Source organism: Thamnophis sirtalis, unplaced genomic scaffold (genome assembly GCF_051295495.1).
Source record: "Thamnophis sirtalis isolate CommonGarterSnake01/CBP01778 unplaced genomic scaffold, rThaSir2_p1.2 scaffold_1, whole genome shotgun sequence".
NCBI lineage: Eukaryota > Metazoa > Chordata > Lepidosauria > Squamata > Natricidae > Thamnophis > Thamnophis sirtalis.
In genome coordinates this window covers 48,349,997-48,377,314 of record NW_028261381.1, presented here as the reverse complement: position 1 = coordinate 48,377,314, position 27,318 = coordinate 48,349,997, and the positions used below count along the sequence as shown (strand labels likewise).

Below are 27,318 nucleotides of genomic sequence, written 5' to 3'. Positions count from 1 at the left end.
GATCTGGCCCATGGGGAAGCCCAGGAAACAGGACCGTCATGCAGTGCCTCTGCCTCAGAAAATGGAGCCATCACAGCCGAAAGTGAAGCTTGCAAGGGCTGCGGGCAGCACTCCCAACCCCGTTTTCTCTGGCAGAGGGTTGCAGGAGGTTGTCGCAGCCAAAACGGAGCTCGGGAGCCCATTTTTTCTGGCAGAGCACTCTGGCCACCACAGGCACCCCCGATACGAGTGACGTTGAACTGCCATGCCCATCCTGGCCACCCAAGGTCAAACACAACCCCGGTGCAGTTCTCAATGAAATCGAATTTGACACCCCTGACCTAGCCGTTTCCGCATTCTAATTATAAAGGAAAAGAATTGATGGCAGATGTTCTTCATCCTGCTTTTAAAAGACATGCATAAATAGATACTATTCATCACTACTGTTTTCCAGTTTCACTGTACAGATAGTCCTCAGTCTACATGACTGTATTTTGGGCAACTGGCCTGCATTGCAGTATCCCATGGGGACCTGACTGCGATCTATGAGATTTTTGCTAAAAAAGCAGCCTTTATTTTTCGGTTCTCTGCAAAAATGCTTCATAGTGAACAAACGTTCTTAAATATGTGCTTCCCATTTCTGTGCACAAATGTGAACACAGAGTGTTTAAAGTTTCAATTACAGGTAGTCCTCAACTTAAACACAATTGAGCACAAAAATACTGTTGCTAAGCGAGACAGTTGTGAAGTGAATTTTGCCCCATGTTACAATCTTTCTTGCCACAGTTGTTAAGAGAATTACTGCAGTTGTTGGTAACATGGTTGCTAAGTGAATCTGGCTTCCCCATTCAGGTTGCTTTTCAGAAGGTTGCAAAAGGTGATTGCATGATCACCTTGGAACACAGCAACCATCATAAATATGAGTCAATAGCCAAACGTCTCAATTTTAATCACTAGGGCATGAAAAGGTCATAAGTGTGATCACAAGACCACTTGTGCAATGGTCGTAAGTGTGAAAACCAGTCATAAGTCATTTTGCAGTACCATTGTAACTTTGAACGTCACCAAATAAACTGTTGAAGTCAAGGACTACTGTACGAAGCAATAGATCAATGTTGTCTGTATGTTTTTGTAAACTGTCCAATCCCCCAAAATTAAGCAAATATCAGGTTGTTCTTTGGATAGGAAGCTTCCAGGGAATACCTTACGTTGAAAGTTAAACGGAGAACAGAAAAACATCCTGTAAAAAAGTAAACATAAACCATTTCCATATGGTTGTCAAGAATAGTACATGAAAATATCCTTGTGGTCACCAAGAGTTGAGTTGGCAGGTGGCTCCCATCATTTTATAATATCTGAGAAGACACTCAAACCAACAGCCTAGACATGTCTGTTTCACTAGGAATTTTCATAGCACATTAAAAGCATCTTGCATACTTAGATAAAGAGCTTTCTGTATGCAACTGAATGCTCTTTTGAGAAAAAGGGTGGGAAGATTAATTGACTAAATTAGCAGATAGTGTAGATAGTCCTTAACATACAACCATTATAAAGCCTGCCCATAATGGTTATAAGTCATGGCCGACCCAATTTTACAATCCATTTTTTATGGGCATTAAGAGAATCATGATTTGGCAAGTTATTGTGCACTTGTTAAGCAAATGCTGCGGTTATTAAGTAAACCCATTGATTTCTATTTTTAGCAGCTGCAAATTTTCTCAAGCAATGTTCCACAAACTACAGATTCCAGCAGTGTAGACTTACAGCCAGACCTCTCGAATTGACTAATGAAATCAAAGTGGAGAACATCCCAGCTGCAACATCCAGTGAATTCCTAACACTCTATTTTGAAAGTCCAAAACATGGAGGAGGACGGGTGTCTGATATTCAGATGTTACCCACAGAAGATTCAGCTCTGGTTACATTTGGTGACTCTCAAGGTAATTGTTCTATTTTTACACAAAAAGAGTTTGCTATTGCTTGGCTAGAAATAAAAAACCCGATGTGGGAAGTTTGGACACATAACAGCATTGGGCTTGGTGTGTGCCTATCAGTAGAATTTTAAATGGCAGAATTGGCAGAAAAGGCGCAGCAAGTGCAGCCAAAAACTAATTATTAAATCACAGAGCAAAAATTGGAGCTTGTGAGACAGGCAATGCGCATTTTGTTGGCCTCTACTTTACTCCACGAATGTGGTTTGCAATGTAAAGAAATGGTGTTGACTTATGGAACATTGATTGCAGAGATGGAATTGAAAATTGTTTCTTGAAAGATACAAGAGTAGTATGTGGTGAAGGTAAAGTGAGTTTGAGCGATAAAAGATGAAAATAAGCATAAATATTCACAGATCTAGGTTACTTTCTTTGTGGATCCCCATAATGTTTTATTGTGGTGGTTATTTTTAAGTCTGGACTGTCAAATTTTGTTTTATGTTTTTAACTTTTTAAATTCTGTATTTGGATTTTGTAAATTGCCCGGAGTAGGCAGCCATAATGCATCTAATTAATAAATATAAATAATTTTGATCAGAGAATAAATGAAACATCTATGATGTGAAATACGAGGAGTACTTGTAACTTAATTAATCTATCAAAGATATATTAAGTAGTGTTGGATGGGAAAATGGACTGAATGATGCAAGCTATGCACAAATGGCTAAAAACTAGAACAAGCAGATGATTGTGCATAGAGAGAAAATATATGGAGATACTGTATGTATAAAATGTACAAATGCTGGTAGAAAGATATAGTTTATTATGAGAAATATGGTATATCAGCAATGAGGAAATGAATAAGATTGGCTTTTTAAAAAGTTGGTAAGGAATTCTTAATAATGTTCCAAGCTGTGTTTTCCAGGAAATTCGAAAATCTGTGTTTGTTTTGTAAATAGTGTACATGGCTTGATTATTCACTGCATTGAATCTGAATTGTATCTGCTTCTATTGCAACTTCTGATACAAATTCTCAGTATATTCTATTTGTGTTTCTTTGTTTTTAGCTGCCCTGACAGCATTGAAAAAGCAGCACTCATTAAATGGCCAGTCAGTCCTGGTTTATCCATTCTACAATTCATTGGATACAGTTTTGTATGGAAAGGAGAAGCCACAAATCAAGATGCCAGAATCTATCAGTGTCCCTTTAGATCCTTATATATGGCAATTTATACAAGGAAAGTTTACCTTAATTCAAGAAGTAGAGAAAGAAATGGCCAATTGTTTCTGTGAACTAATATGGCCCCAGGCAACTTGTGAGCAACCAAAAGTCTTACTGTCTCCCTCAGCTATCTTAGCTAAACAAGGAACATCCATAAAAGAATTGGTTAGGTCTTGGAAAGATAAGGTTTCTGTAGAGTTTGCATGCATCCTGTCAAAATTCAAGACAGTTAAATGCAAAATCATTCCAGAAAAATGGGAGACCATTGAAAACAATTTGTTAAAAAATGTGTTGGCTGTGCCGGATGACTCCAAAAATTGTGTTACTCTAGCTGGTTTTGCATTCACTGTGGATAGTGTGGAGAAAGAGTTGAGGGAATATGTAGAACATTTGACCAAGGATGCTGAAATAGCCGGGCAAACATTGCAGCAAACATTGTCAATTTCCCCAGTGAAGTATAAAGTTTTGCAGCAGATCTTGCTAGAAGAGAATATCAATGAAGAAAACACTGGGCAAAAATGGTGTTACGATGCTTCAGCAAAGCAGTTGCAACTGAATGGAATAGCTGCAGAGGTTTACAAAATGAAAAGTGATTTACTAGAGAAGATGATCGGGATAGGAGAGAAAAATGTCAACATTCATCCTTCTATTTTCCAATTCCTACAAAGTGCAGACCCTGACATGGTGTCAGGGAGCCTGTTTAGGGCAAATAAAATTAATGCAGCCTATGAACTTACAGATGATTCTATAGCATTGGTAGGATATTGTCCTGAAGGCCTCTTAAAAGCAGAGGAACAAATAAATAAATGCTTGACTCATGAACACATTATATTGAAGGACCCAGAACTCACCAACAGAAAGCAATGGAAAGAATTAATTAAGCATCTGCAGAAGCTAAAAAATTCTGTTGAAAAAAGTGTAATAATTGACGACAGGGTTGATTTGCATTGGGATGCTGAAATTGTTGTAGCTGGTTATACAAAAGTTGTAGCAGATGTCTATCAGCAACTTTCTGATTTTGTTGAAAAAAACACAAACATGCACATCGTAATTCCTGCCAAGTCAGTGGCTATTGTGCAGTTTATACAGGAGGAAAAGCGAAAGGTTTGGTGTGATTTGAATAAGAAGGGCCTGAGAATTAATTTTGGACTCCTGCCAAAACAGAAGAACATTGTCTTGAGTGGACCCAAGGAAGTAGTGACAAAAGCAACAGTGGTGGTGGAACAAATGCTCTCTTCGCTCTACTCCGTAAATGTAGTGTTTGATAAACCTGGAGTGAAAGACTTTTTCAAAAACCAAGAACATTATTATGTTAAGCTAGTAAAAATGGAATTCAGCTCTTTGATCAGATTGCAAAGCGATGATGAGAAAAATGGAGGTTCTGGGGAAAATGTAGAACACCTTCAAACCAAGGTAAACTTTAAAAATGGTGTGGTGATAGAGGTCTTCATGGGAGACCTGACCACTTATCAAGCAGATGTTGTGGTCAATGCATCAAATGAAACACTGAAGCACATTGGTGGCCTTGCCAATGCTTTGCTAAAAGCGGCTGGCCCACAGTTACAAGATGAATGTGATGTTATCATACAGAAACGTGGAGATCTGAAGCCCGGCTGCGCAGTAATCACAGGAGCTGGGAACTTGCCGTGTAAACAGGTGATTCATGCTGTTGGCCCAAGGTGGACCAGTGCCAACAAAGAAAACTGTATACAACTCTTAAAGAAAGCTGTAAGGGAAAGCTTAAAACTGGCAGAAAAATGCAGGCATCGCTCCATAGCTATCCCTGCCATAAGCTCTGGGGTTTTTGGATTCCCAATAAAAGAGTGCACTCATTCCATTTTAACAGCCATTAAGGAAACCTTAGAAGAATTTTCTGAGAATGGCAGCCTGAAACAGATTTACCTGGTAGATATGACTCCCCTAACAGTTCAGGCTTTTTCTGATGCTTTACACAAAGTGTTTCAAAGCGGGCCACCCCAGCCCACACCTCTGCCTCCTCCATCAGTCGGTCAACTTTTGGAGCGTGAAGAAGATCTTGTAATGACTTCTGATGAAGGTCTGAAACTTATTGTAGAAGAAAAAGGCATCGAAAATGCTACGGTAAGCATTTCAATTAGCAGAGGAATTTGAATTATCCTCAATGCAAATAGAACATATTTATTTCGGACTTTTTATTATTATGCTTCTAAAATGCTGATATTTCACATTGAACGAGAAGTCTAAAACAAAATCGGCATCTGAACACCGTCTTCTCCAATGTCCAGTTAGATTTGTTGGGTTAGATTAGAATTGGATGCATATCTTGGAGCAGAGTGGAATAGTCTTTTAGTCTGACAGTTGGAACAATTAATCAGTGGAACAACTTGACTCCAGAAGTTGTGAATGCTCCAACAGTGGAAGTTTTTAAGAAGATATTGGATAACCATTTGCCTGAAGGGCTGTAGGGTTTCCTGCCTAAGCAGAGGGTTGGACTAGAAGACCTCCAAGGTCCCTTCCAACTGTATTATTCTGTTATTCTTGACTAATTTTAAAGGCTGTTGCTTTTGGAGAGAAAAGTCTGAACTAGGGATGTGCTATATGAGTAACAGAAAATTTTACTTTTCACATCTAGGCAAAGGATATGGACCGAATTTCCATTCTCTGTTTAATGGGTTCTGTTAATGGAAAAGGCACACTTAAACTTTGACAAATGGAAGGAAGTGCTAACGATTCCTCTGCCACTCGTCCAACCTCTTGAATTAATAATCAGAACCAATTCATTAGGATATGAGTCACAGAGATGGGTGTTGCAAGGAATTAGCAACCCTTCTCCCAAGCCATTCCCATTCACTGCTGGAGCTCCCTGTGAATCAAAGATGTCTCATTTGTTTAGGGACTATTCTTTCCATGTGTTACCTTAATATTGTAATACATAAAATCTTGGGCGTAATTTTAATGTGGCTTTGATTCCAGACGGATGTTATCGTAAGCACTATTGGTGAAGATCTAAAGCTTGGCGTAGGCCCACTTTCCATAGCTGTGCTGAAGAAGGCTGGAGTTGGGCTTCAAGATGAGTTCCATCAAGCGGTTCAAGATCAAGGAGCCCAAGGCAACTGTGTAATTCAAACCCATGGGCATAACCTTGCCTGCAGTTTCTTGTTCCATGTCATAGTTCCACAGTGGGATGAAGGAAAAGGGAATGCAACCAAGGTACTGGTTCATTTTGCTCTAATTGTATTGGAATGTAATGTTCACGAGTCAAAAAAAAGGATTGTTTATGACCTTTATAATCTTATGTCTCTACATGAGATTAACAATTCAGGTTAAAGAATAATGGGTACAAATGCTTCCTTTTACAATGCTTGTGTGTAGTCAAGGCAGTTTCTTGAGCTTTGCCAATTCTTTCCTAGGCATTCTCAATGGTTCTTCTACATGGTTGGTTTTTTAATTAAATTTTTTTTTATTTTTTATTTTCAAAACAAACACAACACATAAAATCTTCCTTTTTTACATACTGTAGAAAGTGTATCAGTTGGTTACAAAAGACTTTCATGCATCTCTTCCACAGTCATCAAGCATAATTCATATTAACTCAAGTATTTTAACTCAGACCTCATCATACCTCCATTTTCATTTGACTATAGTTGTTTAAACCTCCTTCATCATAAAATATACCAAGATTTAATACATAACCACATACTGGCATTTCATTTACTATTTCTAAAATCCTCCAATGACGCTAAATCTTTATATCCTATTCCAACTAAACATCCATAATATTAAATAGCAAAGTTTTCTATCCTTCTTTCCAAATCACTGTTTACAATTTACATCTCATTTCCTTATATTGTACGTACACACACACACAAACACACACGTTATCATTATCCCTCCTTTATTTGACTATATCCTGCATCATACCATTTTTCCCCTAGTAATCAAGACTTAACTGAATCTAACTTAATTCATTATCATCATCATCATCATCATCATCATCATCATCATCATCATCATCATCATTATTATTATTATTATTATTAACCTTTATATATAATCCAAAAGGGTTTCTAATCTTCCTTTCATGAGTGCCATTCAAAGTTATTACTTATCATAACACTACACATTGTATACATTATTTATCATTATCAATTATTTATTTAACTATATCTATTATCACTAAGTTTAGCTAGTTTTAAATTATACTCTTCCATCTATCAACCAGTATCTTTCCAATAACAAAACAGTGTCATATCTTCTGCCATTTGTGGCATCAGTCCTCTAATCATCTCCTTAATCAGCTTTGTATGGACTCCTCTTAGCAACTCTTTGCTTATAAAATCTCTCATGTAATTTCAATGCCCTTCTTCTGTTTCCTTAATCTGCTTATCTTTGATTGTCGGTGGTGTTATCAAAACTATTGCTAATAAGGTTTCTTTAAGTCTCTTTAAGTCTATTAATTCTTTTATTTTTTTCCTCTTCTGTATCTTCCCATTTTGGGTAAGTTTCCCCTCCATTTAATTCCTCTTTCAGTATTCCACTCTTTCCATTTTCAAAAACAAACCAATCACCATAAATATCAGCAATTTTAATTTCTTTATATTCATTTTCCTCTTTGATTTTTGGGATTTTAACCGCCACTTTTTCCATTTGATGAACATCTTCAACTTCTCCATCATATTTTACTGTTAGATGCACTAAGTAATCCAACTTCTTCTCTATCCTCTCATTTGTATTTGATAATTTCTGTATTTCTGAGAATATGTTTTGCAGATTTAAAACTTCTTTCTGGTGTTGAAATTGCGCCATGATTTCCAGCTAAGAAACACTGTTACTCTATCTTAGAAGGTTTTACCAGAATTAAGCATCACAATAACATCTCTGGTTAAGAATCTACTTCAAAGGAACATTTGTGTGTTTTTCTTCTTCTTATCACTCTCTATAAACAAGCTGTGAGTCTTTGAATTGCCAAGCCAGGATAATCAGTGAAAGAAGTATTTTGTTTCCAATACACAAACATCTAGCTTCTGAGTAGCAGCGTTACAATATTACAATGTTACCACTTCTTTATTTCTTTTTGTATCTTTGTATTTCAAGTTTTAAAAAAAGGTCTGATTCTTAAATGAGTTAGAAAAACACCCACAGTAATGAAATAGAAGAGTTTTAGTCCATAGATTATGGAGAATAGTTGAAGAAAAAAAATAGAAGAAGGAAACTTAATCAGTTCATTTTAAAAGGCTTGCATAAATTCCATCCGTAAAAATAGCATTTAAAAAGTAAGATAACCCACTGTTCAAAACCAGTCCAAATTTAATTCCGCCGCTTATTTCTTCTGTTCTCCAATTTAAATTAATTTTAAGTTTTTTTTATAGGCAGTCACTTTTAAAACAGTAAAAATTCCTCATCAGCTGAAAACACTTTCTTTTTCCGTATCCTTCCGTTTTGGAGCCGCCCCGACCTCATCAGCCATTTGGCTGGATTTTTTGTCACTGGCTTGAAGAACTTCTCTTGGATCAATCAGAGACTTTGCGATGTCCCTGTGATCAGCAAGATGTATTCTTCCTGTTCACCCTCTCTACGGGACAGTTTAGGTCCATTTGGACCCCCCATTGAGATTGCACGTCGTGTTGTCACGACTTTGGCTCCTCCCTACATGGTTGGTTTTAACATCAATCTTTGTGTGTCAGTTTGTACTGAAGTTACAAAGCTTGTATGCAAAATTGTCCATCTTATTCCTGAATACTTTATATACTTGAAGATAAGCTAAGAATTTTAGTCCCAAAGGTGTTTTTTCAAGAGGTAACTGGACTCTGAAGCTGAAGAAGCTTCTCAGATGAGAAGTGAAACGTCTTCAAAGAAAAAGCAGAAAGTCCAGTTGCCTCTTGAAATTGGTTTACCTACAAGGATATAAGTTCATAGTTTTTAAATTACCTGTATATACTTGTGAATTAAACCCATCTGTATATGAGCCAACCCTCAAATTTTTAACTAAAATAACATGACAAATTTGAAACAGTTTATCTATGTGTGGCCTATTTTTCCATCATACTTTAAAAAAATGTTTGAGGGTTGGCTTATATGGGCTGATATAATATACATTATATCTTTATTACTATATATAAAAAAACAGAGGCATTTCTTTGTAATCCATTCTTCAATACCAGAGTTATAGTTTTGATGCAATTGAATATGCTGAGTTGATGTAATTGGATATAACTCTCCATTTTTATATATATCCCTGGCTTTATGTGTGAATGAGGTTGATCTGTGCACATCTCTTGTCTGTTCTGGCTCCTAAATTAAGTCTTATGTTAATATCGGTTCTTTTAAAGCGTAATGGTGAAATATTGCTTTATATTTTACAGATACTGAAAAGTATTATGAGAAATTGTCTGGAGAGGGCCGAAATGTTGTCATTAAAGTCTATCTCATTCCCAGCCATTGGGACTGGAGGTTTTAATTTTCCAAATTATGAGGTGGCCAAATGTATGTTTCAGGAAATACTTACATTCAGTAGAAAGAAGAATTTCAAGTCCCTTCAGAATGTTCATGTTCTCTTACATCCAAAAGATAAAAAAAATATAAAGGTAATGTTACTTTTCTTCCAAATAAGAAACTGCCCTTTGTTTTTACGAAACCTCAAACTTTAATTTGCAAAAATAATTGTAAGTTTCCAACTAATTATTACAAAAACAGCAGCAGCAAGGCTGGACTGTTGTATGGGCATCTATTTCCCCAGATACATTCAAAGATGGTCCATGTATCTTTCAAAGCTACAATGTGATTTGCTAGATGTTGACTAAATTCATTAATACATTCGTTCACGTGTTTTTATCCCACCTTTACTATTTTTACAAATAACTTAAGGCGGTGAATAACCAACACACCTTCCTCATCATATCTTCCCCAACCCTGTGAGGTTGGTTGGGCTGAGAGAGAGTGACTGGTCCAAAATAACCAGGTTGGTTTTTCACGGCTAAGATGGGACTTGAACTCAAGGTCTTCTAGTTTATAGCCATTACACCAAACTAGCTCTCTTACCAAACTTAATGCTTTGTTTTGTTAAGATTTGTGGCATAGTATGTTCAAATCCAGCCAGATGCTCACTAACCATGTTTAAATATTCTATGGAAGAATGTATATATGACTCTCATTGTATTTGGCAGAATCTTCCAATCAATCATCTCTTCTTCTCAAAGATGAGCATCAGTGATGTCTTTCAGGACAGTCAAAGCAAATGACAAGAGCCGAGGTGGCGCAGTGGTTAGGGTGCAGTACTGCAGGCCACTTCAGCTGACTGTTATCTGCAGTTCAGCGGTTCAAATCTCACCGGCTCAAGGTTGACTCAGCCTTCCATCCTTCCGAGGTGGGTGAAATGAGTACCCAGAATGTGGGGGCGATATGCTGACTCTGTAAACCGCTTAGAGAGGGCTGAAAGCCCTATGAAGCGGTATATAAGTCTAACTGCTATTGCTAAATAGTTTTATCCAGAGCCTCATGGGGTTTTGGGGGGGGCGGGGGGATAGTGTGTGTAGCAATTTTGCCCTAATGTTAGTAAATTTTAGTGAAAGCACTTAACAGCTTCCTGGCTTCCGCCTATTCTGACAGTGGTTATATTTTATTGAAGATGTTGGATCCCCCTATTTTTAGTAGAAACCTTCATTTTTTGCCATCCAATGACATTGTCCCTCAGGATCCCCAAATTTGCAAGCTCACTATCCTGAGTGCCATTATTGAAATGTTACAAGAATTGTTCCATGGTGTTATTGTTCCTTCTTTGCATAGTTTTGGAAACATATGGATAACTTTCCCCCCTAGGTATTTACAAAGGTTTTTCAATCTGGGATTGATGATATTCTCAAGGTTGTGCCACCGGGCAATGAAGAAATGGCAGGTAATGAGTGGGCTCAGTTGGGCAGACTTCTTTCTCCACCTTTTTCTTATCATGAGCTCCAGAACTGTATTGGGTCCAACTGGCATGTAACATGAGAGATATGTGGACAATCCTTCCTTTAAATAATATCAATAATAGCTATTAGAAGAATGGAGGCACTACATTTACAGAAGATGTTTTATACTGGAGGTCCCCAACTCCCAGCCCATGATCCACTACTGGGTCTTGGTCAGTTTGGAAGCGGCTCAGTGTATGTGCTTGCCCACAACTCACATGTAATCATTCCCTCTCTCCTCCCTCCTGCCAGTCACCAAAGCCAGAAAATCTCTGTTTTAGACTTTGTTTCAGAATGCCTAACACCACATATGTGAAGCCATAGCATGATATGTCTGCTCTTAATAATTAATGCAGTGTACAAATACAGCTACTGTTGTTTGTGAATCGTAGCTTAGTAGGATTTATTTGTTTGTTTGTATCCTGCCTTTATTATTTTTACAAATAACGCAAGGAGGCGAACTTCTCTTCTTCTTTTCTTGAGTGACTGGCCTAAAATCACCCAGCTGGCTTTCATGCCTAAATTGGAACTCGAACTCACAGTCTCCCACTTTGTAGGTGCCTTAACCACTAGACCAAACTTATGATGCACAAACTAGAATAGAATGACTTGTTCAGCAAATCCTTGATGATTATAATGTTTATATGAATTATTTCAGCATATGAATGAGCCACATTTTTTTTCCTTTTGGAAATGTCCTCTTCCTCACTGGGCAAAGAACTGTTCCAGTGTGCATATGCAGTTTCAGTAGCCCTTTAGGCAGCACCTCTATTAAAATTTTGGGGACATTTGCTAAAGCGTGATCATAGGTCTTCTAATTTCACCCTTTGGTGGTCATGGAAAAAACAGCAGAGTTCCGTAGCATCTTAGATGTTCCAGGTGCCACTTTTAAGAGTAGCATTTCCCAAATGTGCAGACCTTATTTCCCTTGGATACAGAATGTGCAGACCTTATTGGATACCAAAAAAAAAAATGTTTTTTAAACTGAATATTGAAATAGGTATTTATACCTTTTACAAAGAATAGGAGGACAGTGCGCAGTCCAAGGATATCAGTGCTATAATTGAATCATAGTGTTTCTTTTCTCAGTCACAGGTTCCTTCGGATCCATTTCTACCTCAGCTTTAGGGAGTAATGAAATGCAGTTTGGATCCATTACCTTCCAGTCAGTGACTGGAGATATTGTTATGGAAAAGACGGATGTCATTGTGAATGTGACCAATGAAAACTTTTCATCCAAAGCAGGTACTGAATTTCAAATGAACATCTTCTAAACATTCTAATAAGCTAAGTGCTCATTCTTGGCAAGACAAAAAGCTATTTGGATATGCAAAAGTCTGTTTGCATGTATGTGAATGAATGAGAGCGAGAAATGAAGATTCATTTATTTAAAACTATTTTCTTGTAAGCAGAGATAGTATTTCAGAGTATTCTGGCTCGATTCTGTTGGATATATTAATGCAATATCTAATTCAATCCTCACCTCACAAATTCTAAGGAATTTTCTTACTATTAAATTTTTGCAAGCAAGCAAAGGTTGTGTTTTAAGTTTTTTTACATTCATACATACTCCTCCCCCGTTTTTTCATTTCTTTACAGGTGTCTCCAAAGCAATTTTGGAAACTGCTGGACCTGAAATTGAAGCAGAATGTGCAAGACTTGGTAAGGTGCAACAACAGGTCCTATTTGGTTAGGTAATGGAGGATTTGGGGAATTTCAATTGCCAAATATAGTTTGCATGGTATTTCTTAGATCATTTAATCATAGTTTTGAATACATTTATCAGTACTATTCTGTAAATGGGCTGTTATTGTTGTTGTAGTAGTGTGTTGTTGAGTCAAGAAAGACAAGATTTAATCAAGCTGTGGATAATTATTTCTAAATCTGACTAGCTTAGGAAAGGTGGCACATAATATACTAGCTTGGCCTTGCTTACTGTCAGTAAATCTAGAGACAGTTGAGGAACACTCAAGAAATAACTACTAGATTGCAAACTAACTCTTTTAAGGGTTGCAGCTTCATCTCAAACAAGCTAAGCCTCAACCCCAAAGTCTAGTTTTCTAGCAATATCTCTTGTTGGGATTTATTTTCAGCTCTTTTTTTCCAATCAGCCCATTATTGGACATAGGTAAAGTTTAAGAGGATCCTATGGTTCCTTGGAATTAGATGACAAGGAAGGGAATGTTGATGTCAGAATAAGCATTCTGATGGCACCATTTCCAAAACCTTCCCTCAGCTTCTGAGGGTCACTTCCCACCAGAATGCCAGAATATTTATGAAGACGGAGGAGCAGATTTTGGAAAGCGTCAGAAACTGCTTATCTAGCTGGCACTTCTGATGTATCACAGTCTTTGACCATCAGTGAAAAAAACAAAGCAAAACATCAAGGATTTTCCTTATTTTCTCTGCCTGTGCCAAAGAGCTCATGAGAGGGCTATATTTCTACAATTTGACTTTAAAAAGAACACCCAATTTTTCCTGCACTGTGCCAAATACATCTTTGCAGTAGCCACAAAGGGCGATCTGTTGTCAGACAGAATTTATAGTTGGGGCTCTCCCATTAGACATGTATTTATAGATACTGCACCTCCAATGAATTTAGTATACTGTATAGCAAAGACAGTTCATGGAGAAGTTATCATTTTTATTTTACCAGCCTCACAGCCTCACAATGGATTTGTAACCACACAGAATGGAAAACTACCCTGTAAAAAAATTATCCACCTGGCTCCTTGCTCCAGCATCAAAACTCAGATCTCCAAAGTGCTTCGGGAATGTGAAGCAAAACAGTATGCATCTGTAGCCTTCCCTGTAATTGGAACAGGTTTGTATCCCCCACCCCCAGATAATCATTTGTGCTTTTCCAGAATAAAGTTTTCATTAATGAGGAACCTATGTCCTGAATCCTAGTGACAGTTTCCTAAATTAGCTCATTGTTAGAAAATGTGAACTGTTGCAATGGATTTGCCATGCTAAGCTAGCATCATATGGACAAGTTCTATGTATGAACATGACAAAGGAGATGAAATTCCTTTGTATTCCATCCTTAAAAAGGAAGTAGGATCCACCTCTCACCTTCTTTTTCTTAATATCTCCTTTATGACTTCTGTTCATTTGCAGACAGCAACCCCTGGTGTGTTTAGGACTTTTGATCAAAGGCTCTTAGGAAATAACAGGTGTAGGCTATACTTAGAAGTTGAAATAACATCCTGGAAGAAAGCAATGGCAAACTCTTCATCTATTGCTCTTTAGCAAACTTCACGAAGGTGTCCCTGAAGTCCGTAACACATTTAAGAAACAGTAGGGGACTAAAACTAACATGGTAAACAAATGCCCAAACAGAGAAGTCCTTGAAGAATAAAAAATTCATGCGGAGTTTATAAAGTTGTGTGTTGAATTTTGAGATTTTTGTTAGAATAACAAAAAAGATCTCTGCCAAGATGTTGCAATTTGATCTCCACTGCTTGCATATTTTTGTGCAATGTCACAGTGAACTTATAAAAGAGATGGATTCGGGATTGAAATCTAGATTTCAACATTTTCCCTAAGTAGACACCTGTTTCCCCTACTTATTTTGAATCCTAAACACTCTGCATAATTGTATGTTGCATCAAGGTCCTTGGCCTTTCATCCTGAAAACCATAAAAACAGGTCCTGACTACAAAAGATCTGCTCACTCCTGTACATCTATGGATGGGGGCTTTTTTGAGGGTACTGCCAGTGACTGATCCTTATCAACTTCTCCAAAAGCAAAGTGTGAGAATAGAGAGCTGGTTCTTTGGGCATTTCATCGGGAAATGGTCGCTAAGGAATTCTGGGAGTTGAAGTCTACAGGTTTCAAAATTGCCAAGTTGGAAACCCCTGCTCTAAAGGCTAAGCTTAACCCCATTGATGGAAGAATGGCAGTTGATCTTACCGGAAATGCATGTTTAAGAGAAGGTGTGGGAGGAGTAACACCTGGGTATTAACCCAGCCCTTTTGCCTAGAGACTGAGGTAATCTTTTGAGGCCACACCTACGTTTCTCCTTCTGACCTCCCCAATTAACCGATGGATTGTAGCAGAGCACCTGGAAGGAAAAGACAAAAAACAGCACAAGCACACATCCTTCCTGTCTGCCATTGCTTGACCACTGAGCTAGCTCAGGCCCCTGGCGCAGAGCGCTCTAACACAGGGAGGGAAGTGACTCCTCCCACACCTCTTAAACATGCAGTTCAGGTAAGACCAACTGCCAGTTTCCAGAGTGAGGTGTGGGAGGAGTAACACCTGGGACATACCAAAGCTAGATGTCTTGGGAGGGATCAATGGGCCTGAGCCCCGAGAGAGTCAAGGATTCCCTGCAACACCCTCCTGCCAAAGGCTGCTTCCGCTGAGGCGTAAGCGTCTAGCCTGTAATGCCTGATGAAAGGCGAGGGAGAAAACCAGGCGGCAGCCCTGCAAATCTCCTCTATGGATGCCTGGGTGGTCCAGGCTGCTGAGGTGGCCGCACTTCTGGTGGAATGCGCTGTGATGCCCTCTGGGACCTGGAGTCCCCGTGCCTCGTAGGCCTGTGAGATGGCCGCTCTGATCCACCTGCTGATGGTGGGTGGCCGGGGAAACCTTGGCACCTTGGGTGGATGGCTGATATGATACGAAGAGGGCTTCCGAACACCTAAAGGGGGCCATGCGCTTCAGGTAGATGCGCAAGGCTCTTCTGACGTCCAACTTGTGCCAAGACCTTTCTCTATCCCTGGAGGGCTGTGGACAGAAGTCCAGCAGAACTACCTCTAGAGCCCTGTGGAAGGGGGAATTGACCTGGGGCATGAACACAGGGTCCAGTCTGAGGATGACCCAGTTCTCTAAAAAGGTGCAGAGATCCGCTCTGCTGGAGAGAGCGTTGATCTCAGATACTCTCCTGGCTGAGGTGATGGCAACCACAAAGACGACCTTAGGGTCAGGAATTGTAGGGAACCTCCCTAAGGGTTTGAATGATGCCTCCATCAATGCCTGGAGGGCTGTGGGTAGGTCCCAGGTGGGGAATCGATGGACCACTGGGGGTTTCAGATTCGCCGCTCCCTTGAGGAAGCACCTAAGGACCAGATGTTGGGACTTCTAAGGGTACTCGGGCCAACCCCTTCTCCAGGCCTTCCTGGAGGAAGTCCAGAACCCCAGGGGAACGCAGGCCGAAGCTGGGCTCAGGTCCCTAGCTTGGCACCAGCCCGCGAAAGCAACCCAGGAGGCGTTGTATATTCGAGTGGTGGACTGCCTCCTGGACGCCTCGACAGTCTTAATGACCTTCACGGAAAAATGTGCTTCCCTCAGCTGTTCCCACTCAATCGTCAGACAGTCAGATGGGGCCACTCTGGATCCGGATGCTCCAGAGACCATCATCCCGGCTCTCTGGTATGGGAGTAGGAACCACTGAAGCTCCCTGCCGTGTAGGCGAGCCCACGGCACGATCCCTATGCAAGAAATAAATTTCCCAAGGAGCCTGGAGAGAAGAACTACAGGGACAGAGCGTAATTTGCTAACCTCATGAATCAGCTGCACAATGCTGTCCCTTCGATCTTGAGAAAGGAAGATCTCCCCAGCCACTGAATCTATAATGGATCCTAGGTGCTGGAGCCTGGTGGATGGGACCAGGTGGCTCTTCTCCAGGTTGATAGAGAATCCCAGGGACCTGAGGGTGTCGATGGTGGTCCCCAGGTGCTGCTTGGCAGAGTCTGGGACCTGGCTAGGACGAGGATGTCATCTAGGTAACAAAACAGTCTCATTGGGAAGGAGCGCAGGTGACCTGCGGCTGCAGCCAGCACCTTGGTAAATGTCCTGGGGGTTGAGGCCAGCCCAAAAGGAAGGGCCCTAAATTGGAAATGGTTGCCCTCATGGGAAAACCTAAGGAACCTGCAGTGTTCCGGGGCGATTCTGATGTGAAGGTACGCCTCCGTGAGATCGATGGAGGCCAAGAAGTCGCCCTGTCGGATGCCCTCTAAAATGGATTTCAAGGAGGCCATCTTGAACCTACGGTAGACCACCCTGGAATTGAGAAGTTTAAGATCCAGAATGGCTCTCCATCCCCCTGAACTCTTGGGGACTAGGAACAGGTTCGAGTAGAAACCGGAGCCCTTCTCCCCCTCTGGGACTATCAATGGCCCTGATATCTAACAGGTGTTTGATGGCCTTGGCCTTAAGGGCCCGTTTGGCTGGATCCGTGGAGGAGGCGAAGGTGCAGAACCTACTAGGGGGTAGCGTGCAGAAGTCCAACTGCAGCCCGAGCCTTACAGTCTGGAGGACCCACTCATCCGAGGTGATTCGTTCCCAGGCATCCGCGAAAAGGGAGAGGCGACCGCCAGTCGGGTGATCTGTGGACGGATCACTTGAACCTGCGGAATGGGCGACCGCCTCCTCCTCGAAAGGGCCACTTGCTTTGCTGTTGGCCTCTGAACCTGTCTCTAGGAAACTGTCTATCTCCCTGCCTGTGGAACCTGGGGTTCTGGTACCTCTGGTTCTGGTTCTCCACTTCAGGCGGGCGATACGACGTTCTCCTGGGGTACGGAGCATGCCGGAGATCTGACCATCTGGTAGTCGCCGGGAAGACCTTCCGTTTGTTCTTATCCTCCACCAGGATAGGATCCAACGCAATCCCAAACAGCTTGTCAACAGTGTAGTCTGCTCCTGTCAAGTGCCACTTAGCCCGGGACTCCGCCTGCCAGTGGCATAACCACAGCAGACGCCTAGACGCCACCGAGGATGACATTGCCCGAGACGCATACTTAACTGCATCCAGGGTGGAATCTGCTGAGAATTGCATGGCTGCCAGCATCTTGGAAATGTCCTGCAACAAACGAACCTCTGTGGCCAGAGTCCTGTCCCTCAGCTGTTCCAACCACAGCACTGTGGACCTGTTGAAGAAAGATGCCGAAGCGGCAGCCCTAATGGCCCAAGTTATTGCCTGGAAGGTCTTACGTAGCATGATGTCTGCCTTCTTGCCCTCTGCCTTGAGGCAGTTGGCGGTGTCCCCTGTGATCACCGCTGATGCTGAAGTTAGGGTGGCAACCGGGTTGTCCACCTCAGGAACCTGGAGAGCTTGGGCAAAGGTAGGGTTAAGATTATAGAATTTTCTCTCATTTCCCCCTGGAGTGGGGAAAGAACCTGGCTTCACCCACTGAGATTTAAGAACCTCTAGAAACATCTCTGGAGTAGGAATCTCCTCTTTCTCCACCAGTGGTCTGTGGAAGGGCCCCTTCTTCTTACCCTTGCTAGTGCTAGGCATGGCAGACGCAGGCCTGGGATCTGGGGGGTGGTGGTTTCCAGGTCTGTTGTGGCCCTTGCCTTACGAAGCATGGAGCTAAATAAGGAGGGGGGGAAGACCAGCGATGGTTGAATCGTCCTCTGCCTGGGCCTCTTCATCTTCAGAGAACCCCACCTCCTTCAACTCTCCCTCCTCTAATTCGGAAGCCTCACTGGCAGTAGAGGGGGAGGGAGACCTGGCTCCTCTGGCAGCAGATGCACTGGGGCGATCTTGATAGCCCCTGGGCTGGTCCTGGGAAGACCTACTCCTGGAGCTCTGAGGCTGCTAATTTAGAGGCCATCACTTGGGCTAAGGCCCTGGCTAACATCTCCTGAAAGCTATTGGGAAGCTCAGGCAAGACAGGGTAGAGCTCTGGAGGCTGTGAATATTCCCTGGGTTCAGGGGATAGTGGTGCCAACCGATGCCTAGCTGGGCTGGGGAGCCTGCGCCCAAAGCAGTCAGCCCTAGACTCAGACGGAAGTGCAGGCGATAAGGGGGGTGATAGGGAGCTGTGCCCTCTGCCTGAGCCCCTTGGGGAACCTGGGGATGCTGCCCGGGCATCATCCAGGGCTGGAAGCCTGCGGGGGGATCGGGACCTGGAGGGGGAAGGGCTGATGGTAGCCCTCAATTTTCTAGCAGAGGCTCTGGTCATCCTGAATTCCTTCTTAGAGGTTGCCTTCTTGGGGGCCCTGGAATTGCCCCTCCTGGTTGGGGACCTCCCCCTGGGAACTGGGGAAACCCCCCCAAAGGTCCCTTCGTCCGGATCCACACCCCCTGGGGATCTGGGCCTAGTATCCCTGTTCCTCACCACCTCCGCCATAGTACTTACAGTTGTGCTGACCACCAACCTCCTCTCTCTTTCAGCCGGCCTCAATTGGGTGGATTCAGTCTTCTGTCGCTGAATCCACACTCTTCTCTCTTCTGCCGCTGATCTGCGGCCCAAGACACCGGCAGGCACCGCTCTGGAGCCCTCCCCGGATCACCGGCGGAGTTGGTCCTTAAGGAAGCCTCTTCTGGCTTCTCTGGTGCTTTTGAGCGCTTTCGGCGTTCATAGGAGAACGCCGATCACGCGCTCACTCACATGCTCAAGATGGCAGCGGCAAGATGGCGACCACCGATCTGCGGTCCGATCCTCCTCCTGGAGCTGGGGAGTGCTGGGGCGATCTCCGATGGATCCCCGGACCTCCGCTGGTCTCGTCAGCCCTTTTGAGAGCCACACGGCCGCTTCTATCGCCCCCGCGATGTGGAGGCTTCCTCCCCCTCGTATGCGACCGTCCAGTCGCTCGGGGTGCGCGTGCACGCTAGCAAGCAGCGAGGCTTGTGTTCTAGCAGCGCTGAGCACAGCAGAGGAGAGGTGCAGCGATGCAGGAGAAAAAACAATGTAAAAATTCTGTTTGCAGAGTAAAAAACCTGTAGAAAAAAATCCTAAGTCTTCGAAGTGAAGGGAGAGTCAGAGATACACTCCTTTTAGGCCGGAGACTGAGGTTAATCTGGGGAGGTCAGAAGGAGGAATGTAGGTGTGGCCTCGAAAGATTACCTCAGTCTCCTAGGCAAAATGGTTGGGTTAATACCCAGGTGTTACTCCTCCCACATCTCACTCTGGAAACAGGCAAGAAGTAAATTAGATTCACAGTACATGCCTATTTTATAAGGGAGATAGGCAAGATTCGGCTTGACTGATTGATTGCCTGTTTTAAAAATGAACATGTTGATTTTTTGGAATATATGAGGGTAAAGCTGTATAGCAAAAGTTAGCAACTCACAAGTAAAGAATCAATTGCCTTCCAGATGTAAGATTCTTGTGTATCCTTGAATCATAGCTTGAATAACAACAGGGATGATGAAAATTGTAGTTCGATATCTGAAGGGCCATAGGTTGTCCATCCTTTGAGTTCCTCATTGTACTAAGTATATTTTGTTGGGTTTTCTCTGTTGCATCTGATACAGGTCAGGGAAGAAGGAGTCCTGAAGAAGCAGCTGAAGAAATTATCGATGCAGTGGCTGATTTTGCAGGAAAAGACTTGCCTGGATACTTGAAACTTGTTAAAGTTGTTGTCTTTCAGCCACATATGCAAAAATCCTTTTCCACCATTTTGGAAAATAAAAAAGGACAGGCATTGCCCACTTCCGAATCTATGTTTTCTAAGTTTAAAGGCAAGTTTAAAGTATGGGGTTCATTTACTGTGAATGCTTTTCCATTTTTCCCCGTTGAGTATGCACTTACAGAATTTCCTTTTTTCTTATAGCATTTCTAACTGGTAAGAAGTCACCTGCTAAAAAGAAGAGTTTTATTGCATTGGAAAAGAAGATTGAGATGTCAACATTTGAGTTATGTGGCGAAAACAGGAAAAAAGTGGAAGAGGCTGAAGCCTGGCTAAGGAAATTAGTTTTCAAGGAACAGACAGAAAATCGCATTGTTGATGACTTGATAGACATGTTTGCTGATGCTGAAATCAAGAGACTGAATGATCTCCAGAAAAGATTGCATATTGTCATTCATCTGAACAGGACGGAGTCTCCTCCTTTTATTTTGTTATCTGGTATCCCCCGGGACGTCCTCACTGCTTTCACAGACATCCAGAACCTCTTAAAAACACTTAAAGCTGACCAGGAAAAGAAATCCAAAGCAGAACTTGTTCAAGTTTTGGTTGAGTGGCAGTATTGTGCAAACGGAAATGTCTTTGTAGCTTTTGATACATTTAGTAACCTTGATTTAGAAGATGCTAAAATCAGCAAAAAGAAACAAATTCAGGTCCAGATTCAGGGTCAGAACTACACAGCTGATCTGAACAAAATGTGTGTTGTAGATAGCCAAGGAAAAAGCATGAAAATTAAACGTGTTGGAAAGGATGAAGGTAATGAACTTCTTAAATAATTGGGGTTGGATTAGTGGCTAGATTACTGTTTTGGTCGCCTCTCAAAAATATCTTCCTCAGGACTTAAAAAGTGTGCAAAGGGGGGAGGGCAATAGTACAAAACAGTTGAATGTGTGTATCACTAGGAACTTTAAAAAAAAAAAAGTGAACAGACCACTTGCAGTCAATTCCATACTACATCTGCAAGACTTGATCATGTGTAGAGCAGGTTTTCTATCTATTCATTTCCTAGCAAGAATTTTAGACTTGTTTTTACTTTTTGGTAGAAATTGACAGTACAGGAATCTTTTCCCCAAAGTGAAAGAAGCAATGAATAAGTTGATACAGTGCTTGTGACTTCCATTGGATCTAGAAACATATTTCTTGGCTCATATCATGCTTCCTTCTCTATCTGAATTTGAGGGTTTTTAACTTTTTTCTTTAAAAAGAATAAGAATAAATATCAATAAGGCTTCTGTACCATTTCACAGTGCTTTACAGCCCTCTCTAAACGGTTTACAGAATCAGCTTAGTGCCCACAACAATCTGGGTCCTCATTTTACCCATCTCGGAAGTCTTCCAGACTTTGGAATCATCTTTATTTCTGAAAAAAGTATTTTATTGTAAGCACTTTAGTTATATTTGTAGTATTTAAAAATGGGGACAGGAAGCAGTGGTTGAGAGCATCTCTGAGTAGATGTTTGTTAAGTATGTCTTGAAATTGAATGTCCACTACATTTATCAGTTTCTGGGGGGGGGGAAATCTGTAACATTTGCAAAAATATAAATTATCTTAATTGATCAGTATTTTTTAAGTGACAAAAAACAATTTCTTACCCTAGAAATTGCTCTTGAAACAAGAAGTACTCTAAAACCATTTGAGCAGAACAGAAACTTCCAAGTTTACCGATAGTTTCCTTTTTTGGAAGCAAAATAGAAAGAAAGGGAAAGTGGTCAGTTATTGGAGGAAAAGAGTCAAAAGAAATGTGATTTATGAGAGAACAAAATGAAAATATAGAAATAGTTGTTTGGAAATAACACTTAGAACTCAGGCTACTTAGTTCGTGAGTGCTGACAGGACAGTTATGATGATGAAAGAAAGTTATCCTATGCAGAGATGCCAAGCCACTGTGAAGATTTTAACAATAAATGTAATGTTCAGTACAAGAGGAGATAATTGCAAATTCCATTGATTTCAAACTTATTCACAGTTCTGTTTTCTGGTGGGTTATGTGACTACTTCAACAAAATGTTTATTTTGCAGGCAAACAATTAGAACGCCTTCCTGAACATTGGGAAGATATGAAAGGAAGCCATGTCAAATTGGTTCCACTACAGCCTACAGCAGGAGAATATAAGGACATTGAAAAAATATTCCGGATTGGCTGCCCTACATTCAGAATTGAACAGGTGACATTTGATCTGAGCTTAAGGAAGCAAATAAACCCAACACACTTATTTTCTCCTATTTTCACCACAACAACAATCCTGTGAGATGGGTTTTGGCTGAAAGAGTGACTGGCCCAATGTCAGGGCCACTTTTGCATTCCACAACTTTATATCCTGTAGAACACCAGTGGGTTTCTGTTTCGAGTTCTTCAGTGATGTTGCGTATCAGTGATTGGCTGCAACATTGGCTCAAGAGTTGGTAATACCTTCAAATGGTAAAAGAATTAAGTAGAATAATCAGAGGTGGGTTCCTACTGGTTTGGTTCTCCCGAACCGGTACTGCCGCCTTCAGAGAGCGAACCGATTCTCTGTTTTTGTTAAAAGAGGGCCTGCCCACCCCTGGGTTATACTTACCTTTATTCAAGCTTCCGAAGATCAGCTGATCCAGGGTGGAAGTTTGAATTGCTGCTCCTCAGCTGTTTTCCCTTTTTTGGGACCAATTTTCATTCAATTCTGCAAAGCACGAGCTCAGCGAACCGGCTAGAAACTCACCACTGAGTATAATGTGAAATATCATGAAAGAGAGAATATTCAGATACACCCTGTATCTATATCACTGGAGTGTAAAAGAAAGGAAGAAAAGAGCTAGAATAACTAGGAAATATGTCACTGAGTTGAAGTCAATGTCCATACTCCTCCTCAATTTTACAACCTAAAAAATAGATTTAATCTTAAAAGGCTTTTATCTGGAGGTCAGGTAGTAAGAATGACACTTACATACCACTCCATAGTGCTTTACAGCACTCTTTGAGCAATTAAAATGTCACATATTGCCCCCAACAATCTGGGTCCTCATTTTACCAACCTCGGAAGAATGGAAGGCTGAGTCAATCTTAGTCCCATCAGAATCAAACTCCAGGCTGTGGGCAGAGTTAGCCTGCATTATTGCACTTCAACCACTGTGCCGCCACCAGGCCTCCTTAGTTTGGAGTCTGCGTTGCATTAGATTGTTGAACTCCTCTCCATGCCCCGCATGGTTCTTGGTCTGCTACATCTTACTTATGAACGGACGTAATGCTTAACAGCCCTTGCTGAGACATTCTTTCTCCACCATTAAATGTCTTCTGATCATAAAGAACACCAATATTGACCATTGATACTGGTGCTGCTGTCTTAGTAATTCCATCTTCTGTATTTCCAAATGGTGGGTATAATAAACCTAGTTGTACAATGGTTGCTTTTGCACACATTTGACCCATTTTGAGTTTAGCAATAATAAAAGTATTCCAAAGGAAATATAATTTTCTGAATCTTGCTGCTCTGATATTCATGAGGAGCACTTTCTGAAGTTCTTAAGCAGATACGGTAGCAGTGATGTCACTGGCCTTTCCAAAAATAACCCATCAAAGAAATTGCATTTACAGCTAGTCCTCAACTTATGACAACAATTGAGCCCAAAATTTATGTTGCTAAGTGAAACATTGGTTAAGTGAGCTTTGCTCCGTGTTCTTGCCACAGTTGTTAAGTGAATCACTGCAGTTGTTAAATTAGTAACACGGTTGTTAAGTGAATTTGGCTTCCCCATTCACTTTGCTTATAACGTTGCAAAAGTTGATCATATAACCTTGGGACACTGGATCTGTTATAGATGTGAATCATCTGAATTTTGATCTTGTAATCATGGGGATGCTGAAATTGTCGTAAGTGTGGAAAAACTGTGGTAAGTCACTTTTTTTCAGTGCAGTGAACTTTGGTCACTAAATGAACTGTTGTAAGTCAAGGACTACCTGTATTTTGCCTGCAGTGAACTACTGAGGATATTAGGCATACAGCTTGTGCATATTTTAATGACTTTTATAGATACATTGCTTTTTGTACAAGCATTTTTAATTTTAACAAATACAGCAATGACATGGGCAGTTAATTTAATAAATAAATAAATAAATAAATAAATAATAAATATGATCCCACACTTCTTGAATAAAGGCAATGCAGGGGACAACAGGATCTTTTTGGCAAGTAGTATCAGGTAAGAGACTCCCTGCCAAATCTCCATCGCGACCTTTCTTCTCAGACTGTTTATTTCTAATCTCAGCATAGACACAAAAGGAAGAATGACAAAACTCACGGGAGATGAATGTAGATATTGTATGGTTGGGAATGATACCGGTAAACAAATAATAACGTTTTTACATTTGTAATCTTTGTAGATTGAAAGGGTACAGAACCCTTACCTCTGGCAATACTATCAAGTCAAGAAAAAGCAAATAGACACACAAAATGGCCATGAAAACAATGAGAAGGTCCTTTTCCATGGGACTCCCCATTCCACACTGGTGCAAATTTATCAGACTGGCTTTAACCGCAGTTATGCTGGAAAGAATGGTAAGGCCCCTCTCAGCAGATGTAAGGAACTATGACGTAAAGCACACTGTTTTCAAAAGAGTATAATTTTTTTTTAAAAGCAGCCTAACAGCAACCCCTGCTGTGCCCTTCCCCCCTTTTCCCTTCACTTCCCAAGGCAACTTGCAAGGTTTAGTGAAAAATGTGGCTTGTTTTTGTTTTTTTTTAATCCTATGGAGAAAAACCTTACTGAAAGGAATACACTGTCCAAAAGAAAGTAGAGATTAAGTCTTAAGAGCTTTATATCATCACATCCTTCTTCAAGAAAAACTTACTATAAGACAGCATTTAGAATCAAAAGTGGCTGATACAATGATAAAATAGATACTTCATGAAAGTATTAAAACTGTCATAAGACAAAAATGCTACAAACATCTTATTAAACACACTGGGTTGGTTGAATGGCCCCTTTCTGAGAGCTGCGCAAACTCAACACATAGAGAGACTCCCATGACCAGCTGCATTTACACATTGGCCAATCTGGTAATAAGAATTCATATGCAGTTTTATTTTCTCTCAGGCGAATTTTGAGTCCCTCAGGTTGACAGCTGAGAGGAAAAATAGTATTCCCTTTCTAGCCTCTGAGTCAATAGGATTGTGACTGCTGAGTGCTCAGCATCTCATTCTGCTTAGTGGATAGATTGTGGGAACAAAAGGTGCCACCATCCTTTTTCAGTTTTGAGGAGAATGGAAAAACCATGCTATCAGGTCTTTATTTTTCACGAAAATGGTAGTGGTGACAATTCAACTCCCTCCTTACAACGTTCTGTTTGCCTTTCCTAAAATGAGATTTCAGATCAATATAATACAACTGAATAAGCAACACAATTGGTGGCTTTTTTAGAAATACAACTGGCTAGATAACCTTATAATTCATCACTCAAAGCTGAAGTACCAATAGTGGTGCTTTCCATTGTTTTGTTTTGTTTTCAATATCTGTTTAATGTTTTAAATCCTTTTTTTCTTGGTTTCAGCTGCAGTAATTGGTAATGGGACCTATTTTGCTGTCAACTCAAACTATTCTGCACAGGACACGTATTCCACTCCAGACCAAAGTGGCAGAAAATATATGTACGTTGCGCGTGTTCTGACTGGAGATTATTGCATTGGCAGATCAGGACAGATTACACCACCATCCAAAAATAAGGCTGGATTTGACTTATATGACAGTGTAACTGACAACATGAATCAACCATCCATGTTCGTTATCTTTCACGATGCTCAGGCTTACCCAGAATATCTAATTACTTTTAGAAGATAATTTAACAGGCAAAAGATGATGTATTTCCCTTTTCCTATCAAGTAATTTGAATGAACCTTTTAAAAATACTTGTCTCTTGAATCTCAATTCATTATTTAGTTCCTCTCTAGAGCAGCAAAGACAAAAATAAGAATAAAATCCAGCAGAGATCAGAAAATGATGTTCAAGAGAGAAGAGGGTAGAACATGAAGACTTTACAGAAATAGAATCTACTTGAAGGAAATTGTAGAACTAAGCATTTCAATCTTGTAAATACAATGTATCTATATAATCAGTGACTTAAGGAATAGTTTGAAGTCTGCTTAACTCACAGTAATCAGATGTTCAAACTGTCCTTTCAGTTTTAATGAAAATCATTTTGCGCACCAAATGAAAGAAAACAAAGGGGAGACACTGATGCTTGAAACTGCCAAATCATTGTTTTCCTCTTAATTTTTTTTTCTGGTGGCTCTGTCTACTCTGAATTCTGCACTTTGCTTCATGTCACTTTACCTGTCCTCCACTGATTTATCTGTATTTGCTAGAAGCATTCGGCACCTATTTCTCCATGCTCAAAAACTGCAGTTCCCTGCCACTTCTTGTTGATTTTACTCATCCTTTAGAAATATAACAGTGATGTCAGCTCTCTCATCCTGCCACATTTTTATTAACTAGGATTGTCTTGGCCTACATACTGAAGTGCCTGCATTTATAATCTTTCTAAGAATTACCTCATTTAATCCAATAAACCATTTCTGGAAAAAATGTTTTGTCTTATGATTATTCTTGGGTGAATGTCGGCTTTAAGGGAGATTTATGGTTTAAACCAGACTTCAGTTCAGATGGCCTTTCAGTTCTCAATTGGCCTTGCTGAGGAGTGTTGCAATTCATTGGAGAACCATCCAAGGGTTTGGGAAAGCTTACAAAAAAATGAGTGATGGTCCTACCTGAATGCTGTTTCTCCTCAAATGGGGAGAGAGAAGCCAGGAGTGGGTGGTTGCTTCTATCTTCTGGTTGGAGACTGAGCATGTCATCTTTTTGGTCACACCTCCTCTGCCCTGTGACCTCCTTCCCACTTCTGCGAAGGTGCATCAATGACATGACTGTTA

General features: G+C 40.9%; 1 protein-coding gene across 1 annotated transcript in view; it reads left to right on the top strand.

Moving 5' to 3' along the window:
* Window positions 1-26,974, top strand: part of LOC106555447 (protein mono-ADP-ribosyltransferase PARP14) — a 38,166-nt gene extending 11,192 nt beyond the window's left edge. Inside the window, exons 5-17 of the mRNA XM_087711532.1 lie at window positions 1,683-1,919; window positions 2,978-5,232; window positions 6,085-6,321; window positions 9,474-9,695; window positions 10,927-11,002; window positions 12,147-12,302; window positions 12,657-12,719; window positions 13,714-13,881; window positions 20,270-20,476; window positions 20,569-21,177; window positions 22,442-22,587; window positions 24,777-24,951; window positions 25,944-26,974. Coding sequence (XP_087567658.1) covers window positions 1,683-1,919; window positions 2,978-5,232; window positions 6,085-6,321; window positions 9,474-9,695; window positions 10,927-11,002; window positions 12,147-12,302; window positions 12,657-12,719; window positions 13,714-13,881; window positions 20,270-20,476; window positions 20,569-21,177; window positions 22,442-22,587; window positions 24,777-24,951; window positions 25,944-26,230 — 4,838 coding nt within the window. The 3' untranslated portion in view covers window positions 26,231-26,974. The remainder of the gene's footprint in view (window positions 1-1,682; window positions 1,920-2,977; window positions 5,233-6,084; window positions 6,322-9,473; window positions 9,696-10,926; window positions 11,003-12,146; window positions 12,303-12,656; window positions 12,720-13,713; window positions 13,882-20,269; window positions 20,477-20,568; window positions 21,178-22,441; window positions 22,588-24,776; window positions 24,952-25,943) is intronic.
* The last annotated feature ends 344 nt before the right edge of the window (window positions 26,975-27,318 follow it).